This window comes from Giraffa tippelskirchi, chromosome 11 (genome assembly GCF_054371585.1).
Source record: "Giraffa tippelskirchi isolate mGirTip1 chromosome 11, T2T-mGirTip1v1.2.pri, whole genome shotgun sequence".
In the NCBI taxonomy this organism is placed as follows: Eukaryota; Metazoa; Chordata; class Mammalia; order Artiodactyla; family Giraffidae; genus Giraffa; species Giraffa tippelskirchi.
Window position 1 is genome coordinate 18,212,255 of NC_137285.1, and position 23,053 is coordinate 18,235,307.

Here is a 23,053-nt window from a genome sequence, read left to right on the forward strand (position 1 = left end):
CCCCATGAATCGCAGCATGCCAGGCCTCCCTGTCCATCACCAATTCCTGGAGTTTACCCAAACTCATGTCCATCGAGTCAGTGATGCCATCCAGCCATCTCATCCTCTGCCGTCCCCTTCTCCTCCTGCCCCCAATCCTTCCCAGCATCAGGGTCTTTTCCAATGAGTCAACTCTTCGCATGAGGTGGCCAAAGTATTGGAGTTTTAGCTTCAACATCAGTCCTTCCAATGAATACCCAGGACTGATCTCCTTTAGGATGGACTGATTAGATCTCCTTGCAGTCCAAGGGACTCTCAAGTCTTCTCCAACACCACAGTTCAAAAGCATCAATTTTTTGGCGCTCAGCTTTCTTCACAGTTCAACTCTCACATCCATACATGACTACTGGAAAAACCATAGCCTTGACTAGATGGACCTTTGTTGGCAAAGTAATGTCTCTGCTTTTTAATATGCTATCTAGTTTGGTCATAACTTTCCTTCCAAGGAGTAAGCGTCTTTAAAATGTTAGTCTTTTCAAATCACTCATAACTAGCGCAATATATAAATACAGACATACAAACACTATTCTAACCTTTTCCAACCTGTTAGTTTTATGTTTTCAACTTTAAATTAGAAAATCTCATTAAGCCAAGCATAAACAATATAATTACCTACATATGGTAGTGGATAGTTAAGTGCTGATTCTCTTGGGAGGGTCTATAATAAGCAATGTGATATATGCTAGTAGAAATCTGTCTTAATAGAAACTTGTGGCATAGGAATATCCATCTGGGAAATACAGTTAATCATACCATCCAAGGTCTCTGTGCTTCTATTATAAATCAAATCACCACCACACAGCTGTTACTATATCTCTAATGGGGTTTTCAACTGCTGTCCAAGCAGTTAACTCTCAAAAAAATTTGCTATGAAAAGTTTTCATATTTGGAGTTAAAGTTGTGGGATTACATGGACTATATATATAATAGCCTACCTTCTATTACAGTGAAATGAGGCAAATTTATTTGATTCTGTTTTGTTCCATCTCCTGGGAAATTTTAGGGGCCTCAGGTCCTGCTATGAACTCTAAAGAGGGTAATGTGATTTGAAAGGTTCTAAAAATATCACAGGTTTGCCTGGACTCACTTAGAAGGGTGGATGATTCAATTACAAGTGTCAAAACTTGATTCCTAATTTTTCAGGATCTGACAGCTGCAGCTAATCTTGCCAGGATTCCCTTATCTTCGTTGTGCTTCTCTTTGAAGTATTTAAAGAAGATTTCATAATCTTTGCAATTTAGCTCTAGGATTTCCATCAGTAGCTGAAGAATGAGTCGGTTGGCTCTTTCTAAAGCTACTTGACATATTATTTGATCAAGCACATTTTTAAAGTAGCCATTAACTGCAAAACAGCTGAGCTTCTTTTAATGGTTAGGGAAGAAAACATAATGAACTCTAAACCCATACACCATAAAACAGGAGTGACCTTTCAATGCATGAAATGCCAATAGAACCTTAACCAAAGGTTCAGTTGTTGCTATAAAAAAGTTCAGACATTTGAATGACAGCTCCGAGAAGGGTACTAGCACTGAATCACTGTGGCTAATTTTTTGTTTTGCTTTTCAAATAATTAGAGATTCAGAGATACCAAGGTGGCAAAGATGGTAAAGACCGGAAGCTATGTGGCACTACTACATTAGGTACAGCCTCTATTCTCTGCTCTTCCATTAGTGAGACAAAGTCACCAAGCTCAGATTATTGCCCATGAAAGGGTAAAGATCATATTTAATGAAAGAACTGACCAAGGACTACTGTATTAAATGGCAAATTTAGGTTTTTGGTCAGGTATTTAAAAATAACTTCATATAATAAACAACTGTGGTTAGGATGAAGACTTTATAAAAATAATTTTTCTTATCAACTGAAGTGCCATGACATTTTAAAATATTATCAATTTTCTAATGAAAAATTCTATATCTAGGTTAGATTATTCAGGTTTTCTACACATTTACCAAGTGTTTATTACATGCCAGCTATTAAGTAAATGGTGGCGAAAAAGAGATATGGCCCTGCCATAATGGAGCTTACTGGTTTCTTAGGGGAGGCAGAAATTTAACAAGTGATCTTAACCGAGCTATATTTAAGAACACGGGCTTTGCAGGTGGCTCAGTGGTAAACAGTTGGCATGTCAATACAGGAGACATGAGTTCAATCCCTGGGTTGGGAAGACCATGTGGAGGAGGACATTGCAACCCACTCCAATATTCTGGCCTGGAGAATCCCATGTACAGAGAAGCATGGAGGGCTATAGTCCATGAGGTTGCAAAGAGCTGGACATAACTTGAGTGACTGAGCATGCACATCTTAGAACACATGTGAACAGAGTGGTATGGGAATGTTTCAGGGTTGTGGGGTGTGAGCTGGTAAAATAATCACATGGTATGATTCCTGGGAGAGATGCTACTCCAGCTTTGTTATCTTCAGATCGTACTGATCACATCAACCTTTTATTGACAACTCAGATTCATAATTATGAACATTTACTATTATACTCTGCTCTAACACTTTTTAAATCTCCTCTGACACTGAATTTTACATAAAGCAAGATAATTCTAGTAAACATTTTTATAGCACCTCAAGTTATGGAAAACCAAGGTCATTTATTACTAAAATTCTGTTCCAATATATGAAGTTATCATAGCGTGGAACAACAGCAACAATTTGTACTTTATCATAAATTATATCTCAATAAAACTGTTCAGAAAAAAAGGGGAGGAAACCCTCAGTGTGACAAAAGACAGCATATACAAAGTTCAGAGATAAATGACAGACTAGAACAATTATCCAGATTAACAACTAAAATCCAGGTAAAAATATGATAAAGAGATAAAAAACATTCATTCCATTAGAAAAAAATGAAGAAAGACAATAAAAGGGCAAATGACAGGAGAAATATAAATGACCAAATATGTATGTGGACAGCTGTTCAATCTTAAGAGAAATGAAAATTAAAACATAATACTGTCAGAATGACAAAAAATCAAAAGACTGAGGATCAAGTGCTGTTTTAAATAACAGAGGAAACAGATCCTCTTGTACACTCTCGGTTGGAATAAAAAAATTGTACATTCTATAGAACACAACATAACAATTAAATTTTGTACATGACAATAATTATTATAACTATAGTTTGTATTTATGAAGTACTTCCTATAAGCCAGCCACTGTTGTATACTGCTTAGTTATATTAAATCATTTAGCCCTCACAACCACCATACAAGGTGAGTACTATTATTGTCCCCACATTACAGATTAAGAAACTGAGGCACAGAGCAGTTAGGTAACTACTGACATTAGCTGTTAGGTTGAACAGCTGAGAGATGGCAAAGCTGAGATCTGCACACAGGTGTTCTGCCTCCAGAGCTGATTTTCTAAACCTCTAGAGAAAAGCCTCTTCATTTACTGACATGGAAAAATTTCTGACACGTTATTAAAAGTAAGTTGCACAACACACACAGTACAACACCATTCACATTTTAAAAAACCCACAAAGCAGTATTATCCAATCTGTGTCTATCTCTAGAGAAAGGACTAAAAGGGTTTACAAAACTAGTAGCAGTGGTTTCTCTCTGACAAAGTCTGAGGACTGGAGGTAGAAGGTAATCAATGGGGACTTCTACTTTATGTATACTGTTTGCTTTTCATTCCATGAAAATGTATTCAGATATTACTTGCACAATCTGATTTTCAAAATATTATTTTATTATTATTATTTTATATACCCTGGAATAAATCGTACTTGATCATGGTGTATGATGTACGCTATGTTGTTGAATTCAATTTGATTTGAAGATGGAAAAAGGTATTCCATGCAAATAGAAACAAAATGAAAGCTGAGGTAGCAACATTAATATCACACAAAACAGACTTTAAAACAAAGAAAAAGGACATTACATAATGATAAAGGGATCAATCCAACAAGGAGATACAACAATCATAGATGCATCCAAGACAGGAGAACCTAAATACACAAAGCTAATATTAACAAACATGAAAGGAGAAACTGACAGTAACATGATAATAGTACGGGACTTTACCACCCACCTACATCAATGGACAGATCATCTAGACAGAAATTTAATAAGGAAACACTGGCCTTAAATGACCCATTAGACCAGATGGATTTAATATATCTAGCAAGAACATTCCATCCTAAAACAAGAGTAGTACTAATCCATCTGAATCAGGGGTCCCCAAGACAACCGCCAGGTTCAATGATTTGTCAGGAGAATTCACAGGACTCTGCATAAAATCATGTTCTTGGCCGTGCTTTATTACAGTGAAACGGTACAAAGCAAAACCAGCAAAAGGAAAAGGCACATGGGGTGAAGTCAGGAGGAAACCAGGGGCAAGCTTCCAAGAGTCTTCTCCCTTAATTCCTCCAACTAGGAGGTATAACAACACGTGTGAAATGCTGCCAACCAGGGAAGCTCATTAGAGACTCAGAGCCCAGAGTTTTTACTGGGGGCTGATCACGTAGGCATACTCTGCCTAGCCCATACCAAAATTCCAGACTCCAAGAAGGAAAGCAGGTGTTCAACATAAACCACACTCTTCGTACATATAGTTTAGGCACATGAGCCACTCTTATCAAGGAATGGTGGGAATTCTTCTAAAATCCAAGTTCCCAGATGCCAGCCAAGGGCCAATCTTGCAAGCAAGTTTTTCTAAAAATAGCAGTTTCAGGTCCACTGTTTTAACTCTTTTCTCACAGATCCTTCCATAATCCTAGCTTTTTGTTCTCAGCTAATTCATAATGAATTCTTTCCATGAATATTTCCAGACTTTTCATTTGTTTTGGTCATCTTCATCTGGACTCTGGCTTGATTATGTCTTTCTTAAAACATGAAGCCAAAAATGTAAAATAATATTCTAAGCACAATTTCACATAAATGGGATATTACATTTTTATTGAGTATAATTGAAAAAACTTTTCTTGGCCAAACTAGGTAGCTTATGGGATTTTAGTTTCCCTACCAGTGATTGAATCTGGGGCCCTGGCAGTGACAGTACTGAGTCCTAACCACTGGACTGTCAGGGAATTCCCAGCATTTTGTTTTTTAAAGCTGCATTACTACTGGATGATTTTTTTAAACTTTTTATTTTATATTGGAATATAGCTGATTAACAGCTACAGTCCATAGGGTCACAAAGAGTTGGACACAACTGAAGCGACTGAGCATACACACACAGCCGATTAACAGTATTGTGAGAGTTTCAGGTGGACAGCAAAGAGACTCAGCCATACATATTCATGTATTCATTCCCCCCTAAACTCCTTTTCCATACAGGCTGTCACATAACAACTAATGGATAATTTTTGAGCTGCAGATAAAACTCAGATTCTACATTATTATTATTTATAATCCCATTAATGACATTTTGTTTGCTTAAGCACAAGGCTCCTAACTACCAAGATAATTTTGAATTACAATGCTATCACCTGTCTCAGACTATTCCTTCTAGCTTTCTGGCATGTGAAAATTATTAAGGTTTCTGGAGCTAGACTGCTGCTGCTGTTGCTGCTAAGTCACTTCAATCGTGTCCAACTGTGCGACCCCACAGACGGCAGCCCACCAGGCTCCTTTGTCCCTGGGATTCTCCAGGCAAGAATACTAGAGTGGATTGCCATTTCCTTCTCCAATGCATGCATGCATGCTAAGTCGCTTCAGTCACGTCCAACTCTGTGCGACCTACTTCAATTCCAATCATGGTGCCACAACTTACAAGCACTATGACCTTGGATAAGTTAGCCCAAGTCCTCTGTGTGCTGGTTTCCTTATCTGTAAAAACTAGGAATAATAATCATACCTATCTCATAGAGTTGTTCAGTGAAATAAATGAGATAATGTATATAATAAACCTAATACAGTGTCTGGCACATTCAATTACATAATAAACATTATTAATCTAAATTATTGATGAGAATAATAAGCAGGTTAGGATCAAGGGCAAAGTTCCATGGCATTTTGGGGGTGACTTCTCTCAGAGATGAAAGCAATCAAAATTCTTTGAGAATATCATTCAGTGAGACTTCTACTTTATTACGTACTTAAATTCAGTACAGAAAACTTCAAGATATAAAGGAAGGAGAGTTAGAAACTCATTATTATCAATTTTCAGTTATGTTAGAAACTGTAGTCTCTAAACTTAACCTCTTTATCACCTACTGAACACTTGTTTGAAGAGAAAGAAATCAAGATAGACTAGACTGGCAAGAAAATCTCTATCACTAAGAAGATACTTCCAGTTGTGTAAGAAATTCCTACCTATGTCAGAAGTCTGGCAGAATAAGATTTTGCTGTGCTTATCCCTATACATTGCCTACAAGGCAATCAATGAAATTAAACTGTTAACCAAAGTATAAGGAAAAAAAACAAGTGTTTTTAGGCTCTTCACCTGTTTTTTAAAAAACATTTATTTATTTGGCTGCTCCAGGTCTTAGTTGCAGCACGCAGGATCAAGTTCCCTGACCAGGGACTGAACCCAAGCCCCCCGCATTGGGAGCACAGAGTCTTATCCACTGGACGGCCAGGGAAGTCTCCATCTTTTTTAACAAGAAAAATCAAAGGAACACAAATGAAAAATCTAGTAAAGAACAAATGCCTGTAGCACTTGTCACCTGCAATTAGAAGAGCTAAAATTCTTAGACAAAATGTAACGTCTGGAATATTGACTTTAATGGCAATAGGAAGCATCAAAATACACACTTCGATACTGAACTTTAAAAATGAACTGATCCCTAAAGAGAAAATGACAAAGGAATATAAATTACTATATGTATCATATTTGTTACATTCATCCTAACACAGTCACATTCCTCAATTTTTCCAAGAAAAGATTAGTCAAACAACTACATATGGATAATTAAGGAATGAAGGTTTATTTCCCAATAAATGGCTGTCATACAGTTTCTAGCAAACTATTGTTTCCAGTTAATGACTATGTACAATGTGGTCCCTATTCAGAGTCAAATATGAATTTTAAAATTAACTCATTCTAATAGTGCCTTGAGGAATAGTTTAGTATTCATTTTGGAGCACAGCTGCAGAGGCATTCAGATTTGGATTCAAATTCTTGCTCTACAACTCACTGTGTGACTTCAGGCAAGTTACTTACTGTCTCTAAGCATTCAGGAAGCTGGCCAAGGTCACCCAGCTAGTAAGTAGGCTGAGAAAGCCAGGATGTACACTCAGACCAAGTTATAGAGACCATGACTTAACTAGTCTACTACCCTGCCTCTCCTACGTGCAGCAACATGGGTCCCAGAGGAATGATCACTTTTGGATGCCAGATGTTACATGTTGACTTAGCCTTTGAGTTTCTCAGAAGCTTGGACATCCATTATTTTATAAATGGTGAAGTGATTTGCTTAAGGTCAACAGGAACATGTGACAGAGACCTGGATCCTGCATGGCCACTTATTAGTTGTGTAAATCTAGAATTTTCCTGAGTTTCAAGTAGTTGTAAAATGGAAATAATAGTAATCTCTCTTTCAAGAAGAAGGGAAATATATGTTTGCAAATCATCTAGCACAGAGCCTTGTATAAAAGTTGCTCAATAAATGTTAGCCCTCCGTTTCCTCATTCTTCTATTTGTGACTCTGGGCACAATATTCTTTCCAAACACCATGCTACTATTTCTTGAAACCCTTTCACCAACTGTGTTAACAGATGGGTGGCAAAGAACATGATTTTTTGGCAATTGCCATGTGATACCAAATGAAACCTCAGTGAAGTCCAGCTATATTATATAATTTTAAGTAGAACAAACTTCCTCCCTTTTGTCCATATGGTCTATCACTTTATCAGAGTAGAAAACAAAATTGGTCTACCAAGATTTTTCTTTATAAAATTATGCTTAATGTTCCCCAATACCTTCTGTTCTTTTAGGTAACTGCCAAATGATTTACTCGATTTGTTCTAGTTTCTGACCAAACATTGTTTAAAAATTAAGTTGACCTTATCCATATCCAAAATTATCTTTTTCCCCTTAAAAAATGTACTCTCTTCTGTCATCAGATACTTTTCCTATTCACTATAATTTGTCAAAGATAAAAGCTAACAGCTTGGCATGAGGTTCTTTTCCGTCACATTTGCATAGACGGAATATCTAATACTGAGTTATAAGCACTATTCAGTGCCAAATATGGCCACAGCAATTGGTATTTGTCAAACAGGCAGTATTTTCCTAAGAAAAGATAAAAATGCTAGGAGATAGCCTGTTCTCTTATAAAGCAAAATTGCTGCATAATTAATCTTTATTTCCTGGATAGCAAGGATATCATGAAGCATGAAGCACAGTCTGTTGGCTTCCAAGTATCATTTAAAATATTCCCATTTCTTTTTTTTTCTTAGTTTGGTTTTTTTTTTTTTTATTGTTAGTTTGGGTTTTTTTTTTTTTTTATTGAAGGATAAAAGAATTTTGTTGTTTTCTGTCAAACCTCAACATGAATCAGCCATAGGTACACATATGTCCCCTCTCCATCCCTAGTCACCCTTCCAGGTTGATACAGAGCCTCTGAGTTCCCTGAGACATGCAGCAAATTCCTATTGGCTATCTATTTTACATATGGTAATGTAAGTCTCTATGTTACTCTCTCCATGCATCTCACCCTCTCCTCCCCTCTCCCCATGTCCATAAGTCTGTTCTCTATGTCTGTTTCTCCATTGCTGCCCTGCAAATAAACTCTTTGGTACCATCTTTCTAGATTCTGTATGTATGCGTTGGTATACAATATTTATCTTTCTCTTTCTGACTTACTTCACTCTGTATAATAGGCTCTAGATCTATCCACCTCATTAGAATTGATTCAAATGGGTTCCTTTTTATGGTTGAGTAATATTCCATTGTGTATATGTACCACAATTTCTTTATCTATTCACCTGCTGATGGACATCTAGCTTTATTCCATGTTCTAGCTACTGTAAATAGTGCTGCAGTGAACATTGGGGTGCATGTGTCTTTTCAGTTTGGTTTCCTCAGGGTATATGCCTAGGAGTGGGATCACTGGGTCATATGGTGGTTTGCTCCTACTTTTTAAAGGAATCTCCATACTGTCTTCCATAGTGGCTGTATTAATTTACATTCCCACCAACAGTGCAAGAGGGTTTCCTTTTCTCCACACCCTCTCCAGCATTTATTGTTTGCAGACTTTTTGATGATGGCCATTCTGACTGGTGTGAGGTGATATCTCACTGTAGTTTTCATTTGTATTTCTCTAATAATGAGCGATGTTGAGCATCTTTTCATGTGTTTGTTAGCTATCTATATGTCTTCTTTGGAGGAATGTCTGTTTAGGTCTTTTGCCCACTTTTTGATTGGGTTGTTTGTTTTTCTGGTATTGAGTTGTATCAGCTGCTTGTATATTTTGGAAATTAATCTTCTGTCAGTTGTTTCATTTGCTATTATTTTCTCCCATTCTGAGGGTTGTCTTTTCACTTTGCTTATAGTTTGCTTTGCTGTGCAAAAGCTTTTAAGTTTAATCAGGTCCCACTTGTTTACTTTTGTTTTTATTTCCATTACCCTAGAAGGTGGGTCATAGAGGATCTTGCTTTGATTTATGTCATCGAGTGTTCTATGTTCTCCTCTAAAAGTTTTATAGTTTCTGGTCTTACATTTAGGTCTTTAATCTATTTTGAGTTTATGTTTGTGTATGGTGTTAGGAAGTGTTCTAATTTCATTCTTTTACATGTAGCTGTCCAGTTTTCCCAGCACCACTTATTGAAGAGGCTGTCTTTGCCCCATTGTATATTCTTGCCTCCTTTGTCAAAAATAAGGTACCCATAGGTGCATGCGGAGAAGGCAATGGCAACCCACCCCAGTACTCTTGCCTGGAAAATCCCATGGATGGAGGAGCCTGGTAGGCTGCAGTCCATGGGGTCACGAAGAGTTGGACATGACTGAGTGACTTCACTTTCACTTTTCACTTCCATGCATTGGAGAAGGAAATGGCAACCCACTCTAGTGTTCTTGCCTGGAGAATCCCAGGGACGGGGGAGCCTGGTGGGCTGCCATCTATGGGGTCACACAGAGTCGGACATGACTGAAGTGACTTAGCAGCAGCAGCAGCATAGGTGCATGACTTTATTTCTGGGCTTTCTATCTTGTTTCATTGGTCTATATTTCTGTTTTTGTGCCAGTACCATACTGTCTTGATGACTGTAGCTTTACAGGATAATCTGAAGTCCGGAAGGTTGATTCCTCTAGCTCCATTTTCCTTTCTCAAGACTGCTTTGGCTATTCAAGACTGCTTTGGCTCTTGAATAGCCAAAGCTATTAGGGCTCTTTTGTGCTTCCATGTGAATTGTGAAATTTTTTGTTCTAGCTCTGTGAAAAATGCCATTGGTAATTTGATAGGGATCACATTGAACCTATAGATTGCATTTGGTAGTCATTTTCACAATATTGATTCTTCCTACTCAGGAACATGGAATATTACTCCATCGGTTTATGTCGTCTTTGATTTCTTTCATCAGTGTCTTATAATTTTCTGTATACAGTTCTTTTGTCTCCTTAGGTAGGCTTATTCCTAGATATTTTATTCTTTTTGTTGCAATGGTGAATGGGACTGATTCCTTAATTTCTCTCTGATTTTTCATTGTTAGTATATAGGAATGCAAGTGACTTCTGTGTATTGGTTTTGTGTCCTACGAATTTGTTAAATTCATTGATTAGCTCTAGTAATTTTCTGATAGTATCTTTTGGGTTTTCTAAGTATAGTATCATGACATCTGTAAACAATGAGAGCTTTACTTCTTTTCTGATCTGTATTCCTTTTATTTCTTTTTCTTCTCTGATTGCTAAAACTAGGACTTCCAAAACTATATTGAATAATAGTGTTGAGAGTAGACACCCTTGTCTTGTTCCTGATCTTAGGAGGAATGCTTTCAGTTTTTCACAATTGAGAATAATGTTTGCTGTAGGCTTATCATATATGGCCTTTTCTATGTTGAGTAAATGGCACTTCTGTGCCCATTTTTTAAAGAGTTTTAATCATAAATGGGTGCTGAATTTTGTCAAAGGCTTTTTCTGCATCCACTGAGATTATCATATGGTTTTTATCTTTCAGTTTGTTAATATAGTGTATCACATTGATTGATTTGTGTATATAGAAGAATTCTTGCATCCCTGGGATAAACCCAACTTGATCATGGTGTATGAACTTTTTAATATGTTGTTGAATTGTGTTTGCTAGAATTTTGTTGAGGATTTTGTTAGTCAGTTGAGGATATGTTAGTCAGTGATATTGGCCTGTAGTTTTCTGTTTTAGTGTTGTCTTTGTCTGGTTTTGGTATCAGGGTGATGGTGGCTGTGTAGAATGAGTTTGGAAGTGTTCCTTCCTCTGCAATTTTTTGAAAGAGTTTTAGAAGGATAGGCATTAGCTCTACTCTAAATGCTTGATAGAATTCACCTGTGAAGCCATCTGGCCCTGGGCTTTCATTTTTTGGGAGATTTCTTATTACAATTTTTATTTCAGTGCTTGTAATTGGGTTGTTCATGATTTCTATTTCTTCCTGGTTCAGTCTTGGAAAATTGACCTTTTCTAAGAATCTGTCCATTTCTTCCAAGTTATCCATTTTATTGCCATATAGTTGTTCATAATAGTCTCTTATCATCCTTTGTATTTCTGCATTGTCTGTTGTAACCTCTCCTTTTTCATTTCTAATTTTGTTGATTTGATTCTTCTCTCTCCTTTTTCCTTGATGAGTCTGGCTAAAGGTTTGTCAATTTTGTTTATCTTCTCAAAGAGCCAGATTTTAGTTTTATTAATCTTTACTATTATTGTTTCTTTCATTTCTTTTTCATTTATTTCTGCTCTGATCTTTATGATTTCTTTCCTTCTGCCAACTTTGGGGCTTTTAAGTTCTTCTTTTTCCAGCTGTTTTAGGTGTAAAACACTCCCATTTCTTAAAGCAATCTGTAAGTTAATGTGTTTTTTTTTTTTGCTTCACTACTTGGCAGGCAGTCTTTGGTTACCCAACCAGAGATCGAACCTATGCCCTTGCAATGAAAGCCTTCAGTCCTAAACACTGAACTGCCTCGGAATTCCCCTGGAAGTGGATGTTAAAAGCCAAAGAAAATTTTCAATCAAGGGTTGATTCATGAATTCTACCTCCCCAATAAACTAGAAGGCATAAAGAGAGGCTACAATCAAAAGCATCAGAGGAAAGTGGTGCTATGGAAACAATTCATTTGTGTTTGGCATAGTGAAGATTCACTGCCAATTTGTAACAGTGTGAATTCAATAACTTTTCAAAGCCAAAAATGAGGTTTGGACCTGAGGAGCTTTTCAAAGAAGCTTTTGCTGAGGACTAGTAGCTAATATAACATAAAAAACCTGTTAGAGGTGGTAAAGAGATGCAATATTGAGGAATTAAAATATGACCTATCACTATCACTTGTTTTGCTAAAAGAAAAAAAAAAGCACCGAGCTGAAGGCAAGATATTTTGCTTCATTTATTTACTCTTTCTTGAGATAACTTCATAAAAAGGAGATGGGGTTTATATTTTTGATGCTTAACTTAAACCATCTATAACTGACGATATTATTTGTCCTACTCATCTCATGAGTCTGACAGAAGGATAAGTGAAATAAGAGCTGCTAAATCATTGTTCAAAATGTAAAGAGACAGCAATGTAAGATATAATTGTATTTTTAAAATTTGTAAGCATTTTTTAATGAAGTCATTTTAATGATGCCAGTCCCACTGGCCAAGTACACATTATTGATGAAGTAACTTAGTGATACTTTCTCAACCCTTTATGGAATTATATTTATCAAAAAATATGAATATTTGCTTACCTGACAGTTCCTACTCATTTGGTTTCACTTTTGTAACCTAACACTTACAATAAATTCAATATAAATTCACTTGAAAAGTGAAAATTTGGGACATCATTTCATAAAATCACTAAAATCTCTGTCATTATATATCAAGCATATATCAGTATTACTGGAAAGAGTTTTCAGTTTTATTTTTATTTTAAAAAATATTTATTTTTATTTTATTTATTTGGCTGCACCAGGTATTAGCTGCAGCATGCAGAATCTTCAATCTTCATCGCAGCATGCAGGATCTTTAGTTGCACATGTGGGATCCCTGACCAGGGACTGAACCTGGGTCCCCTGCATTGCGAGCATGGAGTCTTAGCCATTGGATCACTGGGGAAGCCACAGAGTTTTCAGTTTTAAATAAATAAGTTTCATAAAATAAATGAACTTCCTATTATTTTTTTATCTTTCTTTTTTAAAATTATTTTTTAGTTGAAGGATAAATGCTTTACAGAATTGTGTTGGTTTCTGCCAAACATCAGCATGATGAATGTCCATTACTGACAGACAAACTAAAAAGTAAAAAACATTAATGGTTTCAAACAAAAGCAATAACCATATTCTCGTCCCATTAGACATCTCAACTTACCTCATCTCCCTTCAAAACTTCAGTGCCGTCAAATTCACGGGTCTGATTTGTCTTCACTGACACTTCTCTCTCTAGGTTGGCTAACTTTTCCTTTGCTTCCTGAAGTTCCTCAGCTTTGGCTTCTTTTTTACGAGAAATGATAGATGCCTAGTTGAGCATTAAATAAGAATGTAAAATGAGACAATCAACTTTCTATTATTTTCTGAAATTATATATTTTTTAGATTTTACTGACTGAGCTAAATTTTCAATATCAGGTTAACTTCTCCTGACAATACCCTTTGCCCTACCACCTGCTATCATGAGTTTTATATTTAGTATGAGTATGCTATACACACACACACACACACACATATATACACATATCCCCTTCATAGATCACTGCCTTGTCACGGCAGAGAGGCTTGCATAACTCTGGATCTATGAGCCATGCTGTGCAGGGCCACTCAAGATGGGCAGATCTTAGCAGAGAGTTCTGACAAAACGTGATCCACTGAAGAAGGGAATGGCAAACCATCCCAATATACTTGCTGCGAGAACCTCATGAACTGTACAAAAGGCCAAAAAGATATGACACCAAAAGATGAGTCCCTTGGGTCTGGAGGTGTCCAATATGCTACTGGGGAAGAATGGAGAAGAATTACCAATAGATTCAGAATGAATGAAGAGGCTGGGCCAAGGCAGATACAACACTCAGTTGTGGATGTGTCTGCTGATGAAAGTAAAATCCGATGCTGCAAAGAACAGTACTGTATAGGAACCTAGAATGTTAGGTCCATGAATCAAGGAAAATTGGATATGGTCAAGCAGGAGATGGTAAGAATAAACATCGGCATCCTAGGAATCAGTGAACTACAATTGACGGGAATGGGCGAATTTAATTCAGATGACCATTGTATCTACTACTGTGGGCAAGAATCCCATAGAAGAAATGGAGTAGCCCATATAATTGACAAAAGAGTAAAAAATACGGTACTTGGGTGCAGTATCAAAAATGACAGAATGATCTCTGTTTGTTTCTAAGGCAAGCCATTCAATATCACAGTAATCCAAATCTATTCCCTTACCACTGATGCTGAAGAAACTGAAATTGATCAGCTCTAAGAAGGCCTGGAAGACCTGCTAGAACTAACACCTAAAAAAGATATTCTATTCATCATCAGGGATTGGAATGTAAAAGTAGGAAGTCAAGATAAACCTGGAGTAACAGGCAAGTTTGGCCTTGGAAAACAAAATAAAGCAGGGCAAAGGTTAATTGAATTCTGCCAAGAGAATACACAAGTCATAGCAAATACCCTTTCTCAACAACACAAAAGACAACTTTACACATGGACACCACCAAATGGTCAATACTGAAATCAAACTGATTACATTCTTTGTAGACATAGATGTAGGAGAAGCTGCATACAGTCAGCAAAAACAAGATCTGGAGCTGACTGTGGCTCAGATCATCAGCTTCTCACAGCAAATTCAGGCTTAAACTAAAGAAAGCTGGGAAAAACACTAGGCCAGCCAAGTATGACTTAAATCCATATGAATTCACAGTAGAGGTAACCAATAGATTCAAGGGACTAGATCTAGCTAATGATGTGCCTGAAGAATGATGGACAGAGGTCCATAATATTGTACAGGAGGCGGCGAACAAAACCATCCCAAAGAAAAAGAAAAGCAAGAAGGCAAAGTGGTTATCTGAGGAGGCTTTACAAATAGTGGAAGAATGAAGAGAAGTGAAAAAGCAAGGGAAAGGGGGAAAGGTACATTCAATTAAACGCAGAGTTCCAAAAAATAGCTAGAAGAGACAAGAAGGCCTTCTTCGATGAACAATGCTTAATAATAGAAGGCAACAACGAAAGGGTAAAGACTAGAGATCTCTTCAGGAAAATTGGAAACATCAAGGAAGAATTCCACCCAAAGATGGGCACAGTAAAGGGTAAAAATGGTAGAGACCAAGTAGATGCTGAAGAGATCAAGAAGAGATGAAAAGAATCCATCAAAAAACTGTATAAAAATGATCTTAATGAACTGGATTACTATGATGGTGTGGTTAGTCACCCAGAGCCAGACATTCTGGAGTGCGAAGTCAAGTGGACCTTAAGAAGCACTGCTGTTAATAAAGCTAGTGGATGCAATGAAATTCCAGCAGAACTATTCAAATCCATAAAGGATGATGCCGTCAAGGTTTTACATTCATTGCAGAACAATGCCTGCAATATAGCTGCTGCCACTCCCTAAGGACAAAGGGATGGGAAAATGTAGAATGCTGGCCCCAGATAGCTGTGTTAGTTGCTCAGTCGTGTCCGACTCTTGGCGACCCTATGGACTGTAGCCCACCAGGCTCCTCTGTCCATGGAATTCTTCAGGCAAGAATACTGAAGTGGGTTGCCATTCCCTTCTCCAGGGGATCTTCCTGACCAAGGATCGAATCTGGGTCTCCTGCATTGCAGGCAGATTCTTTACCATCTGAGCCACCAGGGAAGTCCTTGGCATTCATTATGTCAGTAAATCTGGAAGACCCAGCAAGAGCCACAGGACTGGAAAAGGTCAATCCTCTCACCCCAGTTCTCAAGAAGGGTAGCACCAAAGAACGTGCACTCATTTCCCATGTTAGTAAGGTCATGCTTAAAATCTTGCATGCTAGGCTTCAGCATTATGTGAACCAAGAACTTCCAGATGTCCAAGCTGGGTTTAGAAAAGGAAGAGGAACTAAAGATCAAATTCACTGGATTATAGAAAAAGCAAGGGAATTTCAGAAAAAACATCTATCTCTGTTTCACTGACTTTGCTAAAGCCTTTGACTATGTAGATCATGACAAACTGTGGAAAGTTCTTAGAGAGATGGGAATACCAGACCATCTCACCTGTCTCCTGAGAAATCTGTATGCGGATCAAGAAGCAACAGTTAGAACCCTGTATGAAATAACTGATTGGTTCAAGACTGAAAAAGGAGTACAACAGGGCTGCCTACTGTCACCTTGTTTGTTTAATCTATATGCTGAACACATCACGAGAAATGCTGGGCTGGATGAGTTACAAGCTCAAATCAAGATAGGCAGGAGAAACATCAATAACCTCAGATATGTGGCTGATACCACTCTAATGGCAGAAAGCAAAGAGGAACTAAAGAGCTTCTTGATGAGGGTGAAGGAGGAAAATGAATGAGCCAGCTTAAGACAAAATACTAAAAAAACTAAGATCATGGTATCCAGCCCCATTACTGCATGGCAAATAGAAGAGGAAAAGGTGGAAGTAGTGACAGATTTCCTCTTCTTGGGCTCCAAAATAACTGCAGATGGTGACTGCAGCCATGAAATCAGAAGACAAGTGCTTCTTGGCAGGAAAGCAATGACATATCTAGAGAGTGTTGAAAAGCAGAGACATTACTCTGCCAACAAAGGTCCGTATAGTCAAGGCCACGGTCTTCCCAGTGGTCATGTTCGGTTTTGACAGCTGGACCGTAAAGAAGACAGAATGCCAAAGAACTATGATGCCTTTGAATTATGGTGCTGGAGAAGACTCCTGAAAATCCCTTGGATAGCAAGATCAAACCAGTGAATCTTAAGGGAGATCAACTCTGAATATTCACTGGAAGGACTGATGCTGAAGCTGAAGCTTCAGTATTTTGGTCATCTGATACACACAGATGACTCACTGGAAGTCTCTGATACTGGGAAAGATTGAAGGCAGAAGAACAGGGCATCAGAGGATGAGATGGCTGGATGGCATCACTGATGCAATGAACATGAACTTGGGCAAACTCTGGGAGATGCTGAGGGACCGGGAGGCCTGGCAGGCTACAGTCCATGGGGTCGCAAAGAGTCAGACATAACTGGGCGACTAAACAACAACAATAATATACACATATATGTATATTTATATATGTATCTGGCTGCACCACATGGCTTGTGGGATCTTATCTTTCCTACCAGGGGTTGAACCTGGGCCCCGGCAGTGAAAGCACCAAGTCCTAACCACCGCCCCCCACAACCAGGGAATCCCCTACAATGTGCATTAAATAGCAACCTTAAAACATTTGGGAAGGCAAAATATAGGATATATCAGCAGAGAAACAGAAATGCAATAGTAATCAAAAATATTAAAATCTTGTCAACTAACATTGAAATGCTAATGAAAATATCTTCTAGGTAAACCCAGAAGCTAACACTAAGCCTACTGTTTTTCTGTATGGTTGGTTTCCTTTCACAGGAATAAAACAAGAATGCTTTATTCTCAAAACTACAATACAGATCATCCTATCTAAATTCAATATCCATACTTTTAAAATAAAATGTTAAAGCACTTATTATATTTGGGGCATCCTAATAAATAAAATGCAGATTGAAAATTAAACATCTGATTCACCAGAATTATGCAAATGTTTGCACAACCCAGATGGCTGCTCTTAGCCATAAATGTAGCATTTATGGATAATGTAGCACTAGCAACATAAACAAAAAGCTATTTATTGATGTATGATTTGCAATAGCACAAGAATGGCAACAACTCAAATGTTCATCAACTGGGGATTGGTTGAATAAACTGTGACATACCCACTCAATGGAGTATGTCTGTGAACAGAAATAAGCATATCCACTACAATGGATACAAAAAAGACAGATAATAACAAATGTTGGTACAAATGTGGAGAAATCAGAACCTTCATACACTGTTGGTGGCGATGTAAAGTGGTACAGCTTCTTTGGAAAGTAGTCTGGCATTTCCTCAAAATGTTACATACAGAATTATCATTTGAACCAACAATTACACTCCTACAAGTATACTCATGAGAAGTGAAAATTTATTTTCAAATAAAAACTTGTATAAGAATATTCCTATCAGCATTATTCATAATAACCAAAAAAGTAGGGACAACCCAAATGCTCATCAACTGGCGAACAGAAAAACAAAATGTGATATATCTGTATAATGGAATAGTATTCAGTAATAAAAAGGTTTAAGCATGTAGAAATACATGCTAACAACATGAAGTGAAAGTGTCAGTCGCTCAGTCATGTCCAACTCTTTGGAACCCAATGGACTGTAGCCTGCCATGCTCCTCTGTCCATGGAATTCTCCAGGCAAGAATACTGGAGTAGGTTTCCATTCCTTCCCCAGAGGATCTTTCTGATCCAGAGATCAAACCCTGGTCTCCTACATAGAAGGAAATTCTTTACTGTCTGAGTCTCCATACATAAAGGAACTTTAAAAACAGTATGCTAAGTATAAGTAGCCAGTCACAAAAGATGACGTATCATATGATTCCATTTATATGAAATGTCCACGACAGGGAAATTTACAGAGCTAATTTGGTTTTTTGTAGCTGACTGGGGCTGAGGATCTGGGGGAAATGGGAAGTGACTGCTAATGGGTTCAGGGTTTCTTTTTTGGCATGATAAAAATGTTCTAAAATTGACTGGGTAATGGCTGTACAGCTCTGATACTAAATACCATTGAATTTACACCTTAAATGGGTGAACTGTATGGTATGCGAATTGTATCTCAATAAAGTTATAAAGGAATAAAGATTATTCTACTATACTATTCAACAGCATATATCGAGAAAAAAAGCACTGCGAACAAAAGTGTGTATAATATGCTCTTCTTTCTCTAAGGATGGAAATATATGAATATATGTATATATAATATTATTTTTAGTGCAATAATAAACTTGTGTGTAACATATGGATTAAAGCAAATGATGAATTAGGTTGATGCCATTAGGGGATTTGGTTCCCAGGAGAATAGGCAACCCTGCACTTTAAAGACACAGATTCCAGTGTCTAGTCATTGGTCAATTTAAAAGGATGAAGAATATCCACCGTTGGTCACACTACAGGAGGCCAGAAACCATCACATTAAAGTGGGTGGGGCTTTTCCATCCAGAGCAAACAAGTGGGAAGTGGGGTTTACTGTGGGATGTCATAAACCACAGAGAGATTAACCTAATCATCCTGGCTCTTTTCCACCCTCTATCCTGCAGGACAAACATCCTCTAAGCAGTCAGTAAAAGAGTGCTTGGAAAAGAGTCATAATAATTACACAATATTTTCTGGATAGAGCTTTATATGCTCTTCTACATATGTCTTTCACTCTAAAGTTGTTCTCTGTGGAGCCGATGTCTTATTCCAATCATGAGCCATGCTTCTCTGCTCTGACATGAGGCCATCTACTCAGCAGGAATGAATATTGTGGAATTTAGTCTTATTCAGAGAAGCTATATCCAAAAGACTGCTCGCCATAAATAATTGAGCAAGATTGTTTTTCTATAAACAAATATTGGTCAGAATGGCCCTATCTGACAGCGAAGTAAAGATAAAAAAGAAGCTGGCTTAACTTCAACTCCTCTATACTCCAGGGAATGGCAAAATACCAACTAGAAAGTATTCTTGAAAAAAAACACAAAACACAACCTGTTCAAGTTTCTACTTCTAATATATAGGAAATACAGGACACAGAGGAACATTTTAAAAGGACACCATTCAGTTGCAATCAGCAAAACATCAAATACGGGAAATGCTATAGGAAAAATAAATTTCTTCAATAAAAAATTACAAAAAAAATTATTAAATAAATGGATAAATAAGTAAGGAAGAGAGTCTATAGATTAAGAGAGATTTAAACATCAAACAAATGCAATGTAGAAATCTTGTATGGATCCTAATTAAAACAAAGCAACTAAAAAAAAAAAACAAAGAAAAAGAGACAAGGAAATCTGAACATTGATTGGATATTTGCCAGTATTAAGGAATTACTAAAATTTTTAAATATGGTATGCTGTTAAGCTTTTTAAAAGCTTTTATTTTTTAGAGAAACATTCTGAAATATTTACATGTGAAATAATATGATATCTTAAATTTACTTCAAATAATCCAGATGCAGCTGGGGGCTACAGATGAAATAAGAATGGCTATGATAGCTATAGCTGAAGGACACACAAGGATTTATTTGGACTATTTTCTCTACCTTTGTATATGGTCAAATTTTTCCATTATAAAAAGGTTTTCAAAAAATTCTAGCATCCTTGAATAATGCTTTGTTATGTAGCTCAGTATTTTCAAATTGGCTGTCATTTGAATCTTCAATACATAACAACATATATACCCTCATGATTTAATACTTCTGTATAAAATGATAAACGTCTTAGCCCTAAAATTTAATTTATTCTGTATTTTTTCAAGCTAACTTTAAACCTGAAAAAGTATATTGCCTTTAGTTCATTAGGACTTCCCTTGTGGCTCAAGCAGTAAAGAATCTGCCTACATTGTAGAAGACACCTAGGTTCGATCCCTGAATCAGGAAGATCCCTGGAGAAGAGCTTGGCTACTCACCCCAGTATTGTTGCCTGGAGAATTTCATGGACAGAGGAGCCTGGCGGGCTACAGTCCATGGGATCCCAGAGTCGGACATGACTGAGCGACTAATACTTTGACTTTAGTTCATTAAAGATTATAAATATTTATTTCTATCACTTGAGGTAAGCATTCACATAAAAAATCAAATTTCACACTCACAGATATAAACACAAAGAACTCTATCACCACAGTTGGCAGATACTGAGGAAACTGAGCATTACCAGATATATTAGATTTCAGACTTGAACATGCATCTTTGTGGCTTTTCCAGAAATTATCTGATTTAATCTGGAGATTAACAATGACAGAAGAACATTTATTCTTTACTTCCTTCTCAATTTAAGACTACTGATAACACAGACCATGGTGTTTATGAAGATATTCACCAACAAGATTACAGATCAAAGTATGTGAGCCAAAAAGAGTGGTCTTAAGTGTGTTGTTGGGCTTCCCTGGTAGCTCAGACAACAAAGAATCCGCCTGCAATGCAGGAGACATGGGTTTGGGAGCCAAAAAGAGAGGTCTTACCTGTTGTCTATATAGTGACAGCTTGCCTTCAATTGGTTCATTTCTCATCATTTTCTTTTCAATCAGTTGATTGATCTGTGTGTTTATTTCATTTATCTAAAACAGTATGAAAATAAAAAAGGTTAAAACTCTGGCTATGATTACCTAAATTAAGGAACATCTGGTCAAACAAAGCTTTGAATTGACAGTTGTTATTATCAGTGATTTTGATAGGAGGATCAGTCCTATTAATACCATGGATGGGTTGTTACAATTACTTTGAGACAATCTGCATTTCATGGTTCATGCTACATATTTACAGAATTGGATTAGTTACATAAATTTAACCATCCATGTCTAAATTATCCTATTCTACATGAAGTATTTAAATTATTTGTAAAGACAATTTCTAAAAATCTGAAGTTATCCTTTCACCTAGGCTGTTACTTTTCAAGTAATTAAGTGATAAAGCAGATCTGGACTAACATTACCCAGGGATTTAGTACAAGGAATTTACAAACCCAGCTAGCTGAGAGTTGACATGAATGACATCTAAAAACCCTTTCTGTTTGAATGAATGATCTGTGATTCTATGACAGCTGTCACTTATCCCATTCATTAATCTAAACTTTTCTCAAATGTAATAAAACTGAACAAAGGCAATAGAAGCATATAGTCCTATAAGTTTTTTTTTAATTATATGACTTTCAGTATAACTATCCTTTGAAAAGACTAGAATTTTCCTGCTAATCTTATGACATTAAATTTAAGCCAAATCTGAGTTGAACAACTAATTTCTATACATAAATTAAAATAATTATGTATTTAATTGTAGTGGCTATTAAGCCTATTAATGTCAAAATCCTTCAATCAATTTTCATGATATTTAATTATTATTTAAAGAAATAAACACTTGATTAGTATTTTATTTTTAAGAAACAAAAATGCTACAATATTAGGTTTCAATGAACATTACAATAAAGTTTAATAATTCCAAAGCAGGCATGAAAAGCTAATAAAAAACATTAGCTTTAAGTACAAAATTGCTATCTTATTTTTGGAAATAAAAAATAATCATTTAAAATATTTTTAAAAATTTGTCATCTAAATGATTATATTATAAACATATAAACCTATAAGTCAACCATATGCATTAATTTATTTCTCCAAGTTATCCAGTTTCCTAATCAGTTGTGGATTAAGTAACAATATTATGTGTTATAACTTCTCATAAAGAACAATTCCTTATAAGAGCTGTCAACTCTTAGCACAGGTTAATTTCAGAGTCAAGAGTAGAACACTATAGAAGCAGTTCACATAATTTTCACAGGACTGGAGATGAGACAAAATTGGGAGCTTATATAAAGAAGGTGATTGTTACTTACTTTAGATTCAAGTTCAAGAAGATCAGAATGGCCCATAGCAGGCTCTGAAACCACTTTTTGTAAAAAATGCAATTCTTTTTTCTTGTTCTCTAATTCTTTAGGAAACTTTTCAGTTACCATATATGAATTAAACTTTATCTCCTCCTCTAGCCTCTTCATTAAACCTATAAAAATTAAATAAGTGATTATTCAGCCAACAGAGGAGGTACTGTGATACTTTCTACATTTTAAAACATACAACCTGGAGAGAGTAGGTCTGACTCTGTGACCCCGTGGCCTGTAGCCCACAGGCTCCTCTGTCCATGGAATTTTCCAGGCAAGAATACTGCAGTGGGCTGCCATTACAGAAA

At 36.6% G+C, this 23,053-nt stretch overlaps 1 protein-coding gene across 24 annotated transcripts in view; it reads right to left on the minus strand.

The window, feature by feature from the left end:
• The window catches only part of IFT81 (intraflagellar transport 81), a 253,133-nt gene that overhangs the window by 89,365 nt on the left and 140,715 nt on the right, over positions 1-23,053 (minus strand). For all 24 annotated transcript variants that reach the window (XM_081540013.1, XM_081540022.1, XM_081540024.1 and 21 more), the window contains 3 exons: positions 22,704-22,867; positions 21,340-21,435; positions 13,464-13,610 (listed from right to left, as the gene is read on the minus strand). In XM_081540013.1, coding sequence (XP_081396139.1) covers positions 13,464-13,610; positions 21,340-21,435; positions 22,704-22,867 — 407 coding nt within the window. The remainder of the gene's footprint in view (positions 1-13,463; positions 13,611-21,339; positions 21,436-22,703; positions 22,868-23,053) is intronic.